Source organism: Phalangium opilio, unplaced genomic scaffold, assembly GCF_054372755.1.
Source record: "Phalangium opilio isolate 3A_F unplaced genomic scaffold, DU_Popi_V2 ptg000045l_1, whole genome shotgun sequence".
In the NCBI taxonomy this organism is placed as follows: domain Eukaryota; kingdom Metazoa; phylum Arthropoda; class Arachnida; order Opiliones; family Phalangiidae; genus Phalangium; species Phalangium opilio.
In genome coordinates this window covers 5,221,201-5,237,427 of record NW_028324168.1, presented here as the reverse complement: position 1 = coordinate 5,237,427, position 16,227 = coordinate 5,221,201, and the positions used below count along the sequence as shown (strand labels likewise).

The 16,227-nt window shown below is 36.0% G+C and overlaps 5 protein-coding genes across 5 annotated transcripts in view; 1 reads left to right on the top strand and 4 right to left on the bottom strand.

Moving 5' to 3' along the window:
* Nucleotides 1-606, bottom strand: LOC149676991 (zinc finger HIT domain-containing protein 1). The gene has a single exon (XM_089837946.1). It carries the CDS (start codon nucleotides 604-606, stop codon nucleotides 145-147), a length of 462 nt encoding a protein of 153 aa, XP_089694072.1. The 3' UTR covers nucleotides 1-144.
* Nucleotides 607-619: 13 nt separating this feature from the next.
* Tfb5 (transcription factor B5) lies at nucleotides 620-1,200 on the bottom strand. The gene is made up of 2 exons (XM_089837949.1): nucleotides 1,047-1,200; nucleotides 620-857 (listed from the first exon to the last, which is right to left on the bottom strand). Exon 2 carries the CDS (start codon nucleotides 833-835, stop codon nucleotides 620-622), a length of 216 nt encoding a protein of 71 aa, XP_089694075.1. The 5' UTR covers nucleotides 836-857; nucleotides 1,047-1,200.
* A 37-nt stretch (nucleotides 1,201-1,237) lies between these two features.
* LOC149676989 (uncharacterized) lies at nucleotides 1,238-1,892 on the top strand. The gene is made up of 2 exons (XM_089837947.1): nucleotides 1,238-1,562; nucleotides 1,627-1,892. Exons 1-2 carry the CDS (start codon nucleotides 1,286-1,288, stop codon nucleotides 1,710-1,712), a joined length of 363 nt encoding a protein of 120 aa, XP_089694073.1. The 5' UTR covers nucleotides 1,238-1,285; the 3' UTR covers nucleotides 1,713-1,892.
* A 103-nt stretch (nucleotides 1,893-1,995) lies between these two features.
* On the bottom strand, nucleotides 1,996-4,202 carry LOC149676988 (uncharacterized). The gene is made up of 7 exons (XM_089838512.1): nucleotides 3,792-4,202; nucleotides 3,591-3,716; nucleotides 3,151-3,279; nucleotides 2,794-2,993; nucleotides 2,616-2,717; nucleotides 2,398-2,562; nucleotides 1,996-2,322 (listed from the first exon to the last, which is right to left on the bottom strand). Exons 1-7 carry the CDS (start codon nucleotides 3,955-3,957, stop codon nucleotides 1,999-2,001), a joined length of 1,212 nt encoding a protein of 403 aa, XP_089694638.1. The 5' UTR covers nucleotides 3,958-4,202; the 3' UTR covers nucleotides 1,996-1,998.
* A 1,533-nt stretch (nucleotides 4,203-5,735) lies between these two features.
* LOC149676987 (adenosine receptor A2b-like) overlaps nucleotides 5,736-16,227 on the bottom strand; it is a 32,779-nt gene continuing 22,287 nt past the window's right edge. Inside the window, exons 3-4 of the mRNA XM_089837935.1 lie at nucleotides 8,632-8,938; nucleotides 5,736-8,491 (exon numbers count right to left, since the gene is read on the bottom strand). Coding sequence (XP_089694061.1) covers nucleotides 7,444-8,491; nucleotides 8,632-8,906 — 1,323 coding nt within the window. The 5' untranslated portion in view covers nucleotides 8,907-8,938 and the 3' untranslated portion in view covers nucleotides 5,736-7,443. The remainder of the gene's footprint in view (nucleotides 8,492-8,631; nucleotides 8,939-16,227) is intronic.

Sequence of the window (16,227 nt, the reverse complement as noted above, 5' to 3'; positions counted from 1 at the left end):
CAAAATTTACACAAATTACGTAATTACAATTTTTTCTTTGAGCGCCAGATGGCGTTACAAAAGTTGCTTCGTTTTAACCGCGTTTATACAAATTTTAAGCCTATGCGAAAATTTTAGGGAATTGTATTGGATTAATTAGTTTTTTTAGGCTGTCCATTTAAGGCAGCGTGTATCTTGATGTGTTTTTAAACATTTTATGCTGCAATATCTTGCTCCACATGAAATGCAAGTATAGTTTGAAGGAAAGCCACAAACAGCGCAAAAATGTCTAGGGGGGACATTAGAAGAAGGGACACAGGCGCTCAAATAATTTGGAGGTTCTTTACAACTTAATTGTTCTTCTTCTATAAGAGCTGTAAATGTTTTCCGAAAACGTTGCTTGAAAGGTTCACCTTTGAGCTTTTTCTTGTTTTTCTTCTGATCTAATGTCTCTTCAAATTTGGGAGCCTTTTTGTGCATGACAAGATTAGCGTGAGGATCATCTTGGAAGTTATCCTGTTCAAGAGCATCCAAAGCCTTTCTGTGTCTTCGTTTTCGAGAGGCATCATCCAAAATTCTCCGTTGATTTGCATCTTTAACTCTGCTAGATTCCCTCTTCTCTGCCATTATTATTCAAACTTTATTTCTCAGTTAAAGGGAAAGATATTTGGTCCATTAAATCGTCAATTTTCTCCTGAAGAACTTCGAGTATTTCGCTGGCAATGAAAAGATGCGTTTCATCCAAATCTTGGATAATAAAACGTCTTCCTAATCCATTAGTTTCATCAAGATGTAACAGAAATTGTTTCATAGCAGCGTCACATTCAATCAAAATGCCTTTTGTCACGTGAACCATACTGGTTATACTTTACCTAAAACTGCCAATTTATAGCAGTTAATTTCGTAATCACCTTAATTAAAGTCTAAATATAAACATAAAGAACAAAAAGCCCTAACACCCCACCTAATTTCAGTAAACAATGGAACCAAGGCTTAACAAATATTACGTAAAATTTCCGTCTGAACTCTGAACTTACTACACCACAGAAAGATATACATTTACTTACAAATTCAATGTTATAAGTCGCACTGATGTTAATATCTACAAATTTAAGCCCTCATTGACTTAAAATTAAATTTAAACAATGAGAGAATAACTTGAAAACTTTGACACGCTGAAAGATTACCCTTCAAAGTAGCAGACGACACGACGTATTGCGTCACGTGATACCCAGCCCGCCAATTTTTATCGGACACTGCTGCCACCTATAGCAAAAAAGGCGGGTACTTTAAAACGCTTTTAGTGATGAACATGGTTTCCGAAGAGAGTAGTTTTACCACGATTGGTTCTCCGTCTTTAAATCAATTTGAATCCATCGCAGACATTGAAAACAATGGAAGCATCCTCGAGGGCAATGTTAGGCTTAACAAAGAGCGAATTCTGGGGAAAAATAACATTAATGTCCTAATAGAGGAAACTATATTACAAGACCCAGATATCACAGAAACGAGTGCTACACGCATAGAGCAAATGCAAATCGAATCGCCCGTTAGACGCAAAAGAAAGCGAATAGAAAACGGATGTAAGTTACCAATTTATCCAATATTGCTAAGCCTTTGACAATTAAAATTTCTCTAAATCATCAGGGATCTACTTTGGCATAGCCGGTGTCGTTGCCATTATAATATTACTAGTTTTACATCTCATCGTTATTCCAAGAAGCGGTTTTTGATACTTTGTGAAGAAAAATAACTTAATTCTTTTATTTGTTTTTAATAATTAATAAAGATCTTAAATGAAGTTTTTGGTAATTAAATGAATTAATTAGTTCTAGAACACGATGATTAATTTGAATAAAACTCCTCGCAAAGAAAAAGAGGAACTAAACATTAAATTATGGACTACAACGTTAAAAATTAACTTTTTAAGTGTTAGCAGAAGAAAATTTTCTTCTGCTACAACGTTAAAAATTAACTTTTTAAGTGTTAGCAGAAGAAAATTTTCTTCTGGTGTTAGGCCTAACTGGCAATATTAAAGTCGTAATCTTCCGTGGTGGTAGTATCAATTTGTATTGGTTCAGTCTCAGTAATTTCTAGTTTGGAAGAAGTGAGGCTATGTGGTCCATACGAATAGTAGACGTAATCTCTGTCCGTGGTCGCTTCAGTCTGTGGCACTCGAGTGGTGTAGACTGGCGTTGTTGTGGTGGTTGTTGTTGGTACATCATTTTCCGCTCCAACTCTTTTACTTTCCCTTGGGTCAATTTCTTCCAATATGGCGGGATGAAACAAGGTTACTAGCATTCTTCCGGTATCAACTAAATGGTACGAATCCCAAACACGTAACTGAAACCATAACGCATTAGGCTTAGCGTTGCTAAATGAGTTAAGCCTTGGTTTCTAATTGGTAACAGTTCTTACAAAGCATTCAATCGTCACATTTTCATTTGGTCTGATACCATAAACTCGTAGCATCACTGCTGGTAAAAGATACGTCGCGCTATCAAATGCGCTAATAGGAAAAAATGGTAATGGAAATCCTTTCACGGGATTCTGTACCACAGTAACGTGATGTTGCCTCGCATCCTAAACACAGACAGTTAAAATATTCAAACGCATCATAAAATCGTATGACCTACCAATGGTTGACATCGCAAACCAACAAAGGATGGATCGTAATTCAATCTAATGGGGTCTTCAACTTCATCCGGACTCCAGTTATCCGGTGTCCATGATCCTGACTAAGTACATATGCATCAATTAGGCTTAACACAAGGTCGTTATCCATTGGATTGAGAATGAAAGATTAAAACTTACATTCTCAAGTCTGACCATAAAACACGGGCTAATATGGCTTTCATTTGGTTGTTTGCTGTACCCGAATCGGTTACTAGCAAGACAAGACCGACCTAACCATCCCTTATCAAAGAAACAAGGTCTTTGAGGGCTCGGGGTTTCGAGCCAACAATGAACGTAAGGATCCGGAGGCGGTTGATCTGCAGCGTGGTGAGGATAACCTGGAAATATGTAGGGTCGAGTCGACTTATTTAGTTTCCCATTGTTTCACTTGAAAAGGGAGCGAAGTAGGCGAATTTTAACAAGTGTGGGAGGTCTTTTATGACGATAGTCAGCTAAATCTATTTATAGAATTACAATTCCTCAAATCTCACGTACCTGACGTAACGTTTAACAATGAATCGTAATTGAAATCGAGGTCTTTGTCGTCCAAACTTATAAAGTACTCGTGAGGAGCGCGATTATTTGCTTTGAAATCTGGGATTTGAGGATATAGAACTAAACTTCCTGAAATCACACAAAAACTTGAGATGAGAAGGAATAAAATAGATATGACACAATATCCGTGGATTTTTATGGTGCTACCACGATGATACTTTGAGATGTAATAGGAGAGGCTATAGCCAATTAGAGCAGCCTCCTCTAGCGGTGCTTCTTGGTAACAGGGACATAACCAAAGAAGGCGTGCCCCACCCCTTCTCTTCCGGAATTAATGAAATTATCTATTGTTCCGAACCTAACCCGAGTACCTATCCACTCCTCAAAGTAGCATCCCAATACAGTGTCTCCCTTTTACTGCATAACAGCTGGAAAATTACCTTGTACTGTTAGATTCCTCGTATACGATGCCTTAGGTCCCCTTAAATGTATCGGGCTATTAGGTGACCCATACATAAACCCTAAAAAACACGCGACACACACTCCAACCAGTATTAGCGCAACCCCTGTATTAAATGTAAAATACTTCTGTAACAACACTTCTTAATTCACAAACACCAAGATCAGGCACAATTACTTACACGGGACGTATGTCCTCTTAGGTTTCAAAGGGTCCACAACTGTCAACACCGGTTTAGTCGAAGCATTTGATTGAAAACTATAATCCTCTTTGGCTTTAACGGAATTCTCTCCATTTACAGCGGCATTTTCAGCGTTATTCACATCGTATTTTTGAGATCGCGTCATGTTGGTACGGAATTTGAGTTTAGACTAAAGTTAAAATGTTTAATTCTACACAGGATATCCTTAGCAAATCAAAGTCGAGATTTTAAACGCTAAATTAACCGCTCAAATGTCTTATCGGCTCGCAAACAACCGTCGACTGCGGCACATAATATTACGCGGGAAATAATAATAAAAAAAAAATTAATGTACGAGTATTCCAGAAACAAACTTCCAATTTCCACCGAGTTTACAAAAAACTATTGCGACAGAAAGTTAGAGAAAAAATAACTGAAAAAGAAAAAAATATCAAGTCAGCGATTATTCTATATTGTTTCAAGTTATATTTAAATGAATTAAATATAAATTTATAGGACAAGAAAAGACGCTAGGAATAAATGTGTGGTTTATATCTAGGAACAGAATTTATTTAGAAATTTGAACCAATACAATGTTTTCAGGAAAGGAGGATTCATACCATTTACACAAGGGAGACCAAGCAATTTTTTTCTACAAAAGTACAGACTATCTCGTCCTTTAAGTAGTCTGATCTCCTTGTGTAAATTGTATGATTCATCCTTTGCCTGAAACTTAGCATCTTGTGTAAAGCTCGAATAACAAATATATAAATTTATTTTTGTACTCTCCAAGGTGCTAATGAACTAAAACTATAATTTTCTAATTTAACAATTGTACTACTCCTACATAAGATTCTTAGCATCTTGTATAGCTCAAATAACAAATATACCAATTGATTGTAATACATTACAAGGTGCTAAGGAAGTAAAAGGACATTATCTGAACTATAATTATATAGTACTGAAGCTAAAAAATTAATTAAGCTATGTTTAGTCAAAATATCTATAAATAAACCACTTACTAGAAAAATCAAGTCACCGGATTTAAACTTAACATATTTCGCAACTGAAAGAAACTTTTTCAACTTCATCCAATTCTTTACTCGTTAAAATCTAAATTAAAATAGAATTAGGCATTTCACGATTTCTTAAAACAATGCTAATACTTTTTATTATCGTAGGAGGCAATTTAAATAATGTTATGCGCGCCCATTTTTTAATGCTATTACTTAAATTAAACAGAAGTTACTCCCCTCCCATTCGTTATACCCTGGAATGCATAAATCTACTAGGAATCATTGTGTAATCATTCATTTTCACTCAACGTATCAATGGGGAATTTATGGGAAGAACTATAGATACACCAACGAATTGTATTTACCTCCCTGCTCGTTGAAACTTGCGCACGCACATCTGACCTATCGTTGCTACCAACCAATGAAATCACAGTCGGATAGTAAGTTCTCAAGTCCGGCTAACAAAACCCGCGTAGGAATTTACATGGGGGCACAATAATTCCAATTAACTCTATGCATTCCTCCAATATACGTTATTAGTTTGAACTTAGGCCTCCCTGGAAATGTAGACGCGGTCTGTTACTTACTTTACTTCTTTCATAAATTAAAATGAGGTTTCAGTGGGCGTTTGAAATAAATCCACAAGAAATACGATCCCTTAACAGCCTGGCATAAAGCCAATTAGTGGAACTTCTAGAAAAATGGTAAGCAGGCAATACTTACCTCCTTCTACCCGCCTTTAACTGTATTGGTTGTATATCAATTAACAAACAAGTCTTTGAAGTACTCTTTTAAATTAAAGAATCGTTTGATTGGAAACATATGCATTTGAAATTAAAATCTTTTGTTTGAAAAAAAATATATATATTCACTAGCAAATAATTTAAATTCATCTGAAAAAAAAAAAATAATTAATATAAAACTTGCATACATTTTAATTAAAATTATTTTTTAATTATTTTTTTTCACATTGACAATTGGAAAAAAATAATAATAACAAATTATTACGCGTGTAATATTATTTTGGTCTGTTGATACTTTATTAAAATTAATTATTTAAATTAGAAATAATTATTAATTATTTATAGCACGATTTAAGCGTACGTCATACAAAAATTATTATAAATTAAATTTCCCTTCTTTTTTTCTTCAGTATTTTTGGCACATTTACATTGTAAAATACAATGCTTTCTCGTTCAAATTATTTCTGTTTTTTTTTTAATGTTTTTCTTTAAGCAAATATTTGATCCGAGAATTATTATCACACAATAAATATCACATTTTTTATTTTGCACATTTATTTTAGTTTCGGTAATAGTTACTGAATTTTGCCTTGAAGCGAAATTCTAAGGGTAGAAGTTCATTATAAACATCGTAGAAGTATTTACCTCGCATTATATTTATAAATGGTTCCAGAGAAGTGTCGCTTGTAAAAACTGTACCATAAATGCTTCAAAACCTTTTGTACCAAAGCCGCGTATAAGTGTTTTGTTCCATAAATGCTCATAAACTTTAAATATTATAGCTTTTTATAAACCTTTCGTACCATAGCTGCATCTAATTATCCTATTCCATGTATAAAATTGTGAATTTTATAACTGATTCTAAAACGTTAGTACCATGGCAGATACCACCATAAGCTCATAAGATGTGTTCCATAAGTTTGTCACTGGTTACAAACTGGAGCTTGTCATGAAGTGAGTGACGTAGGTCATACATTCGAGGTAAAGCGACAACTGGTGAGGGAGGCGATGTCAAAGGCTTAGTAATGCAGACAAATAGGAAGATGGAAGTCCTCCAAAACCGAGTGTACTCAATTCTCGCGTCGTTCTCGAACTAGCTCTCAATAAGTCTCTAGCATTACGAAGTATTGGTAGTTTCAGTCATACTTATGGAACATATCTTATAAACTTATGCTGATACTAAACCATAGTAGCTTCTAAAATCTTGTATTCCCCTTAAAACCTTTGACCCCGAAACCTGGAAGCCTTTTAATCCACAAATTCTAGCCTACACCCTAACAATCTTCATAACCTAAGCAACGATCTTCAAATGAAGTTAACAATGAACTTCTACCAACAAATACACTTCTAATTTTTTTTGGAAGACCCAGAAAAACCACACGAATATTGATAGGAATAATAATACTATATGGTAGGTATTTTCATTTTCATTTTCATATTCTCTCTCCATAATTTTCTGTGTATAGAGATTCTCAAGGGTGTACGTATGCCCCACCCCCCTAGCGACTAGCGAAGTGACCTCAGGCCAAAATGATTAATTCGGTTAATAGAAGTGTGAGAGGGTTACGGTTGGATGGTTTTCTCGGCGACTCAATTCTATATATAGATAAAGCGTCAAGGGGTACAGGGCGTCACCTCCCTTAAGATTATATCGGAAACTTATCGAAGACCAATCCATAACTATCATGGTTATCGAACTTGAGGACTGTTGTGGTGGTGATGAAAAACATAATGGGGTTAGAGACCTATTCCTAAGCCTAATAATAAAAAACTCTTCGAACCTAAATTCAACCTCAATAACTCAAGAGAAGATAGATGGTGAAAAAAATGGGTAGGATTGAAAATAAGGTAAAGTTAAGCCTAAAATATGGCAAATCAACGAATGACAAAGGCCTAAATCTCTACCCCAATTTCACCACCACTAACTGCCATGACGCTAACAACCGAATTCAATAATGGAGTTGTAGGCCCGCTCAACTCCACAATGGTTTCAGGTGGCATTAAATACGTGGAGTATCTAACGTTACCAGTAATTGGTGGTTTCAATAACATATTAGGACTATTACACAATCTTATATTTGACGCGCAACTGGTCACCGCTCCCGTACAACTGTTGTAAGTAATACTACGTCGTTTCAGCAACATTTTACTTAACTTTGGCATTAGATCCTCGAGAATTTTAATAAAGGCGTACCTAAACTCCGAGCTACGGAAACCGTAGAGTAACGGATTCACCGCCGAGCTAGATAACCCTAAAAGTCCCAAATAGAATGTCGTTTTCCCAGAGAGAAAATTAGCGTCTTGAAAAATGTCCGCCATCATGCAGACCACAAATGGTAACCAAAACGCTAGGAACAGTCCCACGATTAGAGTTAAAGTACGACCGTACTTGGCTTCGGTGTTAGTCCCGCTTTGTCTCCTGAAGGACACTTCCACCGAAAAAATGGCACGGGCGTGGTACCTCGCTACGACGTAAACATACGAGTAACACCCGACCATCAACAGCGTACATGGCGCGAACAAGGCGAAGACGAGAAAAATTCGTACTTGATTCAACACCATATCGAAGGAACAACCGTCCACGGTGACCTCTGACCTGTCGTAATACCAGTATATAATGGGACTGGACCCTAAGAGCAAGGAGTAGATCCAGAAGACGGCTATGTAACGACCGACACTTCGGTGAGTTATAATGTTGTTGTATTTTAAGGGTGACGCGAGCGAGGTGTAACGATCCAAAGCCACCGCTGTGACGCTGAGAATTGACACGCTGCACATGAGAATCATGACGCAGTAGGGGAAGAGACACAATATGACGCAGTCTATTTGAGGACGCGAAAATTCAAAGTACAACCCGAATGGCATTAACATGCCAACACCGAGATCGGCCGAGGCTAGAGCTAACACGAAGTAGTTGCTAGGGTTACGGAGTCTTTTGAACCTAGAAATGTTTGAAAAGTTAGGCTTAACGTTAAGACTAAATATCAAGTCAAAGAGATAAGGTATCATCTAAGGGTTTAAGCTAGGATTTATACAACCATTCCGTGACAATAAAAGGAAGTTAAAATCACTCTGACTGACCTTGAAATGGAAGCAACCAACATGGCGTTGCAACAAATAGTTATGGGCGACAGTATAAAAACCAAGATGACCGCTAACGTCACGTGAAGCGGGTTATCCCACGGTGTATCCGTGTAAAAGGCTTCCTCATTGGTCATCTCGAATCCAGTTGGCAAAATCGTAGTTGCAATAACCCTAAATGGTCCTGGGTTAACCTCATTAGATAGAAAATGATCCGAACCAGGTGGTACGACAGAAGCGTCACCCAAAATTAAAATATTGCTCGTTGAGGACATGATGGTTCATTCGAATTTCAAACTTCAAATGTCTGAAACGACAAAAGAATATAAAAGATATATTAGATTAAATACATCAAGTTGTCCAAAAACTCAAAAATGATCTATTCTTTAAAATAAGTCTTAAGTTAAAGAAATCCCTAAATCTTTGGCGCTACAAAAAATAAAACTAAGAAGAAAACCAATCTAAATGAAGTATGGTTTCCGAATACCATTCCCGCAATGTTTTGACCTTTTAACCTATACGTCTACGTAATACGTTGCGCGAGCTACAACCGAATAAATGGACTTCACAAAGCAAAATGATAGAAGAACTAAAAAAAAAAAAAAGGACCAAGGCATGAGTTACGTTTTTTCTTCACTTCATACGTTATTCTTTAGCTTTTAGGATTTCAAAAATTGTTTTCAACAAAAATATATACAGTATATCTTGGGGGATTTTGTTATATATTGGTTTGGTTCGGACATCCTGGCTCCAACCAAAGACATGGACCAATAGCCAGCCACTTTGGTCAAAAATAAAACTTTTAATATATAGTGAGATTAAATTAAGTTTGCTCAAGCAGAAAAGTATATAGACCATTTTAGTTGAAACTATAGTGTATCAGTTGCTTACGGTTAAACACATTAATTATTATAAACTTGGTGAAGTGGGGAAGAGATTTCGATAGGCTTCACAGTGAAATGGCCCACCAATACAAAAGAAAAGATATACAATATATAAGTAAAATCCAATTTGCGGGGGGACTTTTGGTATTAGCTTTTGATTAGAGTTTGGAATTCAGAGCTCTCTCTGTACGATATAGTCGGGTTTACTTTTAGTTTTAACTGGTTTTAGGGTAAGGGAACGCGGCAAAAGTCGAGTTATAACTCAATGTTGACCCATACCAAGGTTATTTGGTAACGTTTGTAAAGGAAAGACCACTGGAAATGAAAAAGAAGCAAAGAAAATTTGGTACTTTAGGGATTTGTGGAAAGAAGGTAAGTTATATCTATAAATAAACGAAAATTCGGCGCTGGCCAATTGGATAGCTCTATACAGTTCTTAAGAGAAAGCTGTAGGCGTATTAACTCTCAATGTTAAAAAATAGTTTTGATAAAGTGAAGTTGATCTTAATTAAGAAGTGTAAGAAGAAAACGTAAGATCTTTCAAGTATGGCCGAAGGTTAAATGTTCAAGACAAAATTAATTATATAAAACGTTAATAATTAGTAGAGAGTTTTGTTAATTAGCTGCCTTTTAAACTTGGGGCCCGAAAAACCTCTTATATTTTCTTAAAATAGCAAGGATGTAATTGAAATATTCACTCCCATGATCCTATCCTCAAGGATTTGAACGTAACGCGGATGTATATGGTATGGTAAACATAACCGAGATACAACGGAATAAAGCTTAACCTTTCCCAAATAAGATAAAATTCAATTTATGTGACATTTATCCTTGAATTTTCCATCTATATAATCAAGTGCTGATTAAGTTATCCTAAAATAGTCTAGACCCTAGACAGTTCTCAAGGATTCTAATCCGAACTCGACCTCGACCAAGTGCATACCCTAGAAGGACTTCCGGAAGTGATCCAACTGACTTTCCCCGCCTAAAAATAAGACAATAGTATATACAACCACCATCACCAGCTCTCGCGTATCACAAAATGATAAATCACTAACTGCTGAAGGAACCCTGGGAAAAACGAGAAAGTACTGTACCTTAGCTATAGAAAATCGTATTCTTACACTAGAAATGGTACACATATAGTTGTAAAAAAAGGAGAGTGCGGGAAAACAGTTTGATGTATCACTACTTCCCCGAGAACTTCTCTAAATGGTCTCTAAAGTTAGAGACGCCTCAAAATCGAGACCGTTAAGTCCTTCAACATTTTTCCTTTTAGAGGCTGAAGGCATATTCGGTCATTTGACGCCCGAAACGAGAAAAGTTAAAACTGCCGCTTTTAACGTTTTCAGTTGAAAAAAAAAATTAGGCCTAGAGATATGATTATGTTGGTTGGAAGCGTTACCATGGCGATTTCCTCTTAAGCCTTGGTACTTAAAATTCAAACTAAACTAAAACCAACAAAAATTAATGGATTAAATTCTTCGATCGAAGTTAGGGATTAGCTAAGATTTATTAGGCCTAAAGTCATTAGGGGGTTATCTATTTCATAACTAGGCTTAGCGCGTAACCTAAAAAAAATTAGGCTTAACAAACTAAACGAACGACCTATAACCCTAACCTATAAGACGACCTACAAAACCCCCCTGGGTTCAGGAAATGAAAGGAGATCAGCGAATCAAATTAAGCATGATTGGTTTTCTTCGATCCTTGGGGTATTAAGAAGGTTAGGCGCGGGAAGACAACCCAGGAAGATAAAATACTATACACTTGGTATTTTGGTATTAAGCCTTTAATGACCTAGACATAAAAATACCACTTAAACCATTCGTTTTTCCTTGAGATGAAGATTCATTTATAACATCCACGTTACAACCTTGAATGGTTGGCTAGATCTGTCATTACGTTCTATCTTTTCCCGCCAAAAAAGCAAATTGATCTTAGAGAGATAAAGGAGGAAGTTTCCTAAAAGACGTAAGAAAAATATGGGATTATTTCCACTTCCGGTACGCACTTAAATGAATGGTATCGTATTCGTATCCTAAATGATCATGGCTGCTCACGTGACGATATTCCCTAAATTGATGGACCAATATCAATTGAGCAATGTTTGACCTTTAACCCTAAACATCTTACGGATAGGATTAAGCAATTTTATCGCGTTTTATTTCCCCCTAGTAAAAGATATCTCGTAAGAAGATCAGGGCTGGAAAAAAGTTGATTCAGGAAATCGCCAAGGAGTTAGTCCGGAACACAAAATATATATATCTTTCCTTTTTGGATGCTGGACCCAACCACTCCGGGATTGAATTATGATTTTTTTCTGGCCAATGGGTTTCCTGTCCCTTACATCCGTAGAAAAAGAAAGGGGGGCGCCCTTTCCCGCCCCTGGCGTTTCCCGCCATTTCCGAGACGCGGAGGAATTTATGGGAAAGAATCAGTAACGCAATGTTGCCTCTCAGGATCATAGACGAAAACGCATTATTCGCTTCGATACCCCTAGATGTTAGTTGACCAAAAAGTCTGCGTGCTCAACGGCAAAGTGGCGACGCAGGCGGAACCCAGATAAAAATGTTTTCTAGGTTTCCTTTATGGAGGAATGAATGAATGAATGATAAGCCTATTTTTCAAGGTTAATTATATACGGTTAGTTTCGCAGGCAATGAAGATGACAAGGCTTAAGTGCTTAAGTGTCTAACCCAAAAATTAGGCCTAGCTAATATCATATTCATATTCAATAAAATTAGGCTTAAGTATATTAATTTGGAGACGAAATTCTATTGGTTTATATGTCTAACCCTAAAATTAGGTCTAGCTAATATCATATTATTCATATTCTTTAAAATTAGGCTAAAGTATATTTATTTGGATTCGAAATATTATTGGTTTATGTCTAACCCTAAAATTAGGTCTAGTTAATGGCTAAATATAAATTCCATAAAAGTATATAGGCTTAAGTATATTTATTTTGGAAATTGGTTTAAAACCTCTTGGTTGCTTTAAGTAGTTTAGGCTAGATATTTAGTTGCTTACGAAGTGGATAATATCTATTTTTACTAAGCCTATATTATTATAAAATCTTCCTAAGCATTTTATTTGCAGTCCTCCCAAAGGAAAGTATTTCATTCAGCTCAGAGTTTCCCGCCATATCTGATTTTATACCCACCAAAAAAATCTTTCCTAAAAACGAAATCACAGTAAAAAAGAAAATAAAAAATTATTTCAAGAGCAGGCGGGGAATTGTGGGCCACATTTGGAGCGAATCGGGGCGCCCGACTAGACATTCCCTTCATTGATGGAAGAGTAATATTACGTCCTTGGGCAAGAATGCTATGTCCAATATATGTATGTATGTGTTTGTAGGCACCGATGACGATGGAATTCGATCAGGGTTTTTTTTTTCTCGCCCTGGTTAGGCCTAGGAATTTTGTAACAGTCTCGTATATTTAGAGAAGAACAGCGAGAGCCTACAATAGGGCTGGAAACTAAAGGACTTTGATGCAGGACTGGTAACCTTAAAGTCCTTTCTAACGTCTTTGGGTGCACATACCACCCAATGAATGTTTCGTCTTAACCCTTTGTATCAAGCAGACGATACTTCATACCCCCCGCCCCCGCTTTGAAAATGGTCTATTTAATTCACTACATCTTTTTCTAGAATAGACATTTTTCCACTTCTCTAACTTCTCTAAACTAAAATGACTTAAAGATACAAGCGTCTCAGTTTTGTTGTTTTCAAACAGATCTTAACACTCCTTATCATTTTATCGAAAATAAACCTATTTTGTAATCATTGAACCAAATATATTTCAGTATATTTGCTGAAACAACTAAAAAACAATCCTGTACAAAAATGCTTAGAAAGAAACAAAACACTTAGTATGAAAAAAAAAACGTTCTAAAGCATTTCTTTGAAAAACATAAAGTTATAAAGATACTCATAGCAGCTAAAACAAACATATAACTAATTCTTTTAAGTTATCTTCGCGCATGGATAAATTTCATTACAAAATTACTTTGAAAAGAAGGTATAATGGCCGCCGCGTTTCAGCAGCAATTAGTTCTTAAGGCGGTGAAAGGCTTAGCTCATTTTTGGCGCGTTATGAAAAAATGCGGGAAAAAAAGCGCGGGAAAAATACTAAAAACGCTTCTACACGAGACCAAAAAAAAGCGCGAGAAGGTTTCAGGAGTTCACCCTGAAAGGATGTGAGGATGCGTGAAATTTGGATGAAAAAAATTCATTTTTTACTATAACCGTTTTTAAAAACTTCACTGGACCAAAAGTAACTCCTTTTGTTAAAATATTTTTTCTCACTCCTTTAGCTTAAAGGTTAAAAAATATATAACGAAACAAAAATACGCTACACAAGATTTTTTGAACCCATATTTTGGGGGACAAGAAGTCAAGAACAAAAACCAACTTTCTATACTGTTCTCCGTCCATGGGTCCATTGGTAAAATGAAAGACAATCCAAGTGATGGTTTAAAAATCGCCCTGCATCTTATATACTTCATTATCCTTTCAATTTAAATCAAGTTAAGACATTTATTAAGCCTATTTTTGGCCTATTAAGATGTTGCCTCTATTAGGCTTTATAGGTTTCGTGGATTAAAATTTTCGTATATTTTGAGAAGTTGCAAATAAAAAAAATTATTTAAATAAATGATTAACTTCTATTTTTAGACCTTATATCCCTATTAAATCTTTCGAGAACTGAAGTGGGGATCAACAATATTTATCTAAAATCCGATTGGTTCTAAGATTATATAGGTCACGTGATAGAGGAGAACTAAGCCTAATACGATTGAAATAAGCGCTGGGTGCCACGATGATAAATCATCCTAAAATACCTCAACAATAAAGGCATCAATCGTGCGTTGTTGGTGAGCGCGAGATTAGAAGTCGGTGGTGAATTCCCCAAAGGAATTATCCTGGGTATGTGGTGCTGGAATATTGATTCCTCCGATTAAAATTTCTTAACGGGTATTTTCTTTCTAAAGTTTCTCATCATCACCCATCTCGCTCAAAAAATTCTATTCGTTCTTTCTTTCTTACGGAGGTTATCAGAACGTTTTGGTACTGATTCTTCTTTTAGAAAATCAAGGGAGAGAAAGGGGGAGAGAGCGAGAGAGAAAGGAAGAAGAGAGAGAGAGGAGAGAGAGATGAGAGGTTGAAAGAGAGAGAGGAGAAAGAGTAAGAAAGAGAGAGAAGAGAGAGTAAAAAAGAGAGAGAGAGTAAGAAAGAGAGGAGAGAGAAGAGAGAAAGAAAGATAGGAGAGAGAAGAGAGAGAAGAGAGAAAGAAAGATAGGAGAGAGAAGAGAGAGAGAGAGTAAGAAAGAAAGAGAGAGGAGAGAGAGTAAGAAAGAGAGAGGAGAGAGAGTAAGAAAGAGAGAGGAGAGAGAGTAAGAAAGAAAGAGAGAGAGGAGAGAGAGTAAGAAAGAAAGAGAGAGAGGAGAGAGAGAGTGAGAAAATGCCAAGAGCCTCGTGGTGTTGCTATAGTACCTTACCTCGATTAAGGACCTTCCCTAAGGGTAAAACACTATTTTTACTTCGCGGGTTTTTTTTTTATTTCCCTATCTATCGTTTCAGATCTTAAACTATCCTTTCGTTTTAGGGTCCGTTAAAAACTACAGGCATACATCAACGACTCCTTAACACCATCCCGGAGCGATAGATCTGTGGCTTTACTGGCATTTCCCTTCAAATGTAACGGAGTTTCTTCTAATCCATTTTATGGGGGTCAGAATTGGTTTCTATGTAATGAAGTACAGAGATAAATATATTACAGAAAATGCTGTGTTTGCTTGTTTATTATTTATGTACAGTCGCATTTCTACATAGAGAGAGAGAGAGAGAGAGAGAGAGAGAGAGAGAGAGAGAGAGAGAGAGAGAGAGAGAGAGAGAGAGAGAGAGAGAGAGAGAGAGAGGAAACTCCCTGGCAACGCTGGGTACCTATTCCTTTGCTCCTCTCTGTTCTAAAAGTGATCTCTTTGAGAAAGTAAATAAACATTCATTCATTCATTAACTTGTAATGAATAAACAAGTACAGTCTGTTAGCAAAAGTTAAGAAGAAAAATTTCAAATATAACCGATTTTAAGTCGGTATAGTTATACTTAAAAAAAGAGGTAATTACGCGTGAATTTGGCCATTTCATATCTCTAATCGTTCGTAAATTTTTTAGGCTTAGCGCGAAATCTTTTTACTAGCCCCCCTCCCTAAAAAAACTAAAACTAAAACGAAAAAAAAAATCGAATTTAAAGAAAAAAATTCTCACCCACACAAATGGATGGCAAGTTTTCCAACTGTCGTTGATCGATAGCTTTAAGGGGGTAATTTAGAAAAATCAATTCAATTTTGGCAATTTTACTTGTCCATTTTCAAGGTTTGAAATATAATAATAAATATAAATATATATATATATCAACGAATTAATAGTAAATAAGAGATCTTTGGTCTTATAAGAAGAAAAATTAGGTCTATTTTAGGGTTCAACAATGCGCGACATTTAAACTTCTTGAAAACCAAGCGACCGGAATAAATGTTACAGGAAAAAAAAAGAGAGAGGAGAGATAGCCCCTTTGGGAAGAATGTATTACGCTAAAAGATGTTGTAATGGATTTCCTTCTGACATAAAAAAAAATTAAAATAAAAATTCAGGAAGAATTTCACGTTTTCTGCCTAGTGACTTGAATTTTAACTTGAAAACAAGA

What these genes read in the sequence shown, in the direction of transcription:
- LOC149676991 (XM_089837946.1), bottom strand. Translation starts at nt 606, where the DNA reads ATGGCAGAGAAGAGGGAATCTAGCAGAGTTAAAGATGCAAATCAACGG.
- LOC149676988 (XM_089838512.1), bottom strand. Translation starts at nt 3,957, where the DNA reads ATGACGCGATCTCAAAAATACGATGTGAATAACGCTGAAAATGCCGCT. An exon ending in TAAGAGGACATACGTCCCGT is followed by an intron (nt 3,717 to 3,791) that starts GTAAGTAATTGT and finishes CATTTAATACAG; the next exon opens with GGGTTGCGCTAATACTGGTT. An exon ending in GTTTGCGATGTCAACCATTG is followed by an intron (nt 2,563 to 2,615) that starts GTAGGTCATACG and finishes GTCTGTGTTTAG; the next exon opens with GATGCGAGGCAACATCACGT.
- LOC149676989 (XM_089837947.1), top strand. Translation starts at nt 1,286, where the DNA reads ATGAACATGGTTTCCGAAGAGAGTAGTTTTACCACGATTGGTTCTCCG. An exon ending in AAAGCGAATAGAAAACGGAT is followed by an intron (nt 1,563 to 1,626) that starts GTAAGTTACCAA and finishes CTAAATCATCAG; the next exon opens with GGATCTACTTTGGCATAGCC.
- Tfb5 (XM_089837949.1), bottom strand. Translation starts at nt 835, where the DNA reads ATGGTTCACGTGACAAAAGGCATTTTGATTGAATGTGACGCTGCTATG.